Source organism: Pinus tabuliformis, chromosome 3_2 (genome assembly GCF_031772625.1).
Source record: "Pinus tabuliformis cultivar Carrire ecotype Pingquan chromosome 3_2, CPIR1, whole genome shotgun sequence".
NCBI lineage: Eukaryota > Viridiplantae > Streptophyta > Pinopsida > Pinales > Pinaceae > Pinus > Pinus tabuliformis.
Window position 1 is genome coordinate 378236923 of NC_142302.1, and position 1460 is coordinate 378238382.

General features: G+C 38.4%; 1 protein-coding gene across 1 annotated transcript; it reads left to right on the top strand.

Annotated features, from left to right (window-relative positions):
* The first annotated feature begins 250 nt into the window (after positions 1–250).
* On the top strand, positions 251–1139 carry LOC149180998 (pathogenesis-related protein 2-like). Its single transcript, XM_089418256.1, has 2 exons — positions 251–510; positions 636–1139. The coding sequence occupies exons 1-2, from the start codon at positions 339–341 to the stop codon at positions 947–949; spliced, it is 486 nt and encodes a 161-aa protein (XP_089274382.1). The 5' UTR covers positions 251–338; the 3' UTR covers positions 950–1139.
* The last annotated feature ends 321 nt before the right edge of the window (positions 1140–1460 follow it).

Sequence of the window (1460 nt, forward strand, 5' to 3'; positions counted from 1 at the left end):
GGCTATCGGACCATAAATGAATGGTGGGCATATATGCTCACTGTTCGATTTCGACTTTAGCAAAATCGAACAGTACGCATATACACGCACCATTCATTTATGGCCTGATAACATGGGATTTATTGAATATCGTTTTTTTTAAACATACAGTTACAAGACCAGCGCAGAACAGAATCTGATGTAACTTTTTAATCACCGCTAGGTATCATATTTCTGTAGTGGTATCGTTTTGAATGGCTATAAAATACCAACCATCACTTCCCCTACACTCAGTAGAAACATATCCTCTTCTTCTCCTGTAAAAATTCTGGTTGCCATTTACAGTGCGAACGAGAAAAATGGGAGTAATGAATGGAGAAGTGGAGCTGAATGTTCCCGCAAGTAACGCATGGGAAATATTCAAGACCAATGAGCTCATCAAGAAAGTGAACCCTAGTTTCCTTGCCAATGCCGAATATCTCGAAGGGGACGGTCGTCCAGGTAGCATCAGATTGGTCAAACTCGTACCAGGTAATGGTTTTTTTTTACCGCTGTTTCTATTTTGTATTTTGAACTCCTTGAATTGCGTCCTCCTATACTTACGCGCAGCCAATAACCATTTTTTTAGTTTATTATTGTGGGGCGCGTGACGGCAGGTGAAACTACGTACGGTGGCGAATCAAAGCAGAGGATAGAGGAGGTGAACGAGGAACCAGGGAGTGGCGTGCTACAGATGAAATACAAAGTGGTTGAAGGGGAGATAAAGAAGATGTATGATCCATACACTGTTACGTTCACTTTCAGAGGTGAAGGGAAGACTAAATGCATCGCTGGTTGGAGAGCCGAATATCAGCCCCTCTCTCCCAACGTTGCGCCCCCTGAGAAGGCCAGGGATGTTGCGCTTCGCTTCATAAAAGCCATTGAGGATTTCTACCTCTCTTCCAATTTCCTAGCCACCAACTGTAACTAGAGTTCAATACATGGTGGAACTATAGTATATATATTTTCGCATAACATGGTATCATGTGGCTCATAATGGTATTTGGCCATAGCTTGGTATTATAGCTAAAAGTATCTCACGGTAGACAAATATGGTGTCCTTTTAGAGTAATCAAATTTCATAAATGTGGTCTTTTCATTCTAATAATATTGGTGTGTTTTCTGCCAAAGGATCTTGGTGTTTTTTCTATCAAAGGATCTTAGTTAGTTCAAGTGGTTTGGTTTGGTAAATAATGTAAATAATTCTTCTTCCAGCTGTATGAGTTCCAAGTATCCACAAGCATACTGTAATTGACCTAAACTTTTAAAACCGCCTAAATATAATCAACACTATAAGATAGATTTCTAAAGTAAGAAGCATTATATTCTGTTTCTAATTTGTGATGACTTGTATTTCATAATAAATATTATAATCTCTTTCTAATTTTTGATAGTTTGTTTTTCATAATAAATATTATAATATCTTTCCAACCTTTGATGGC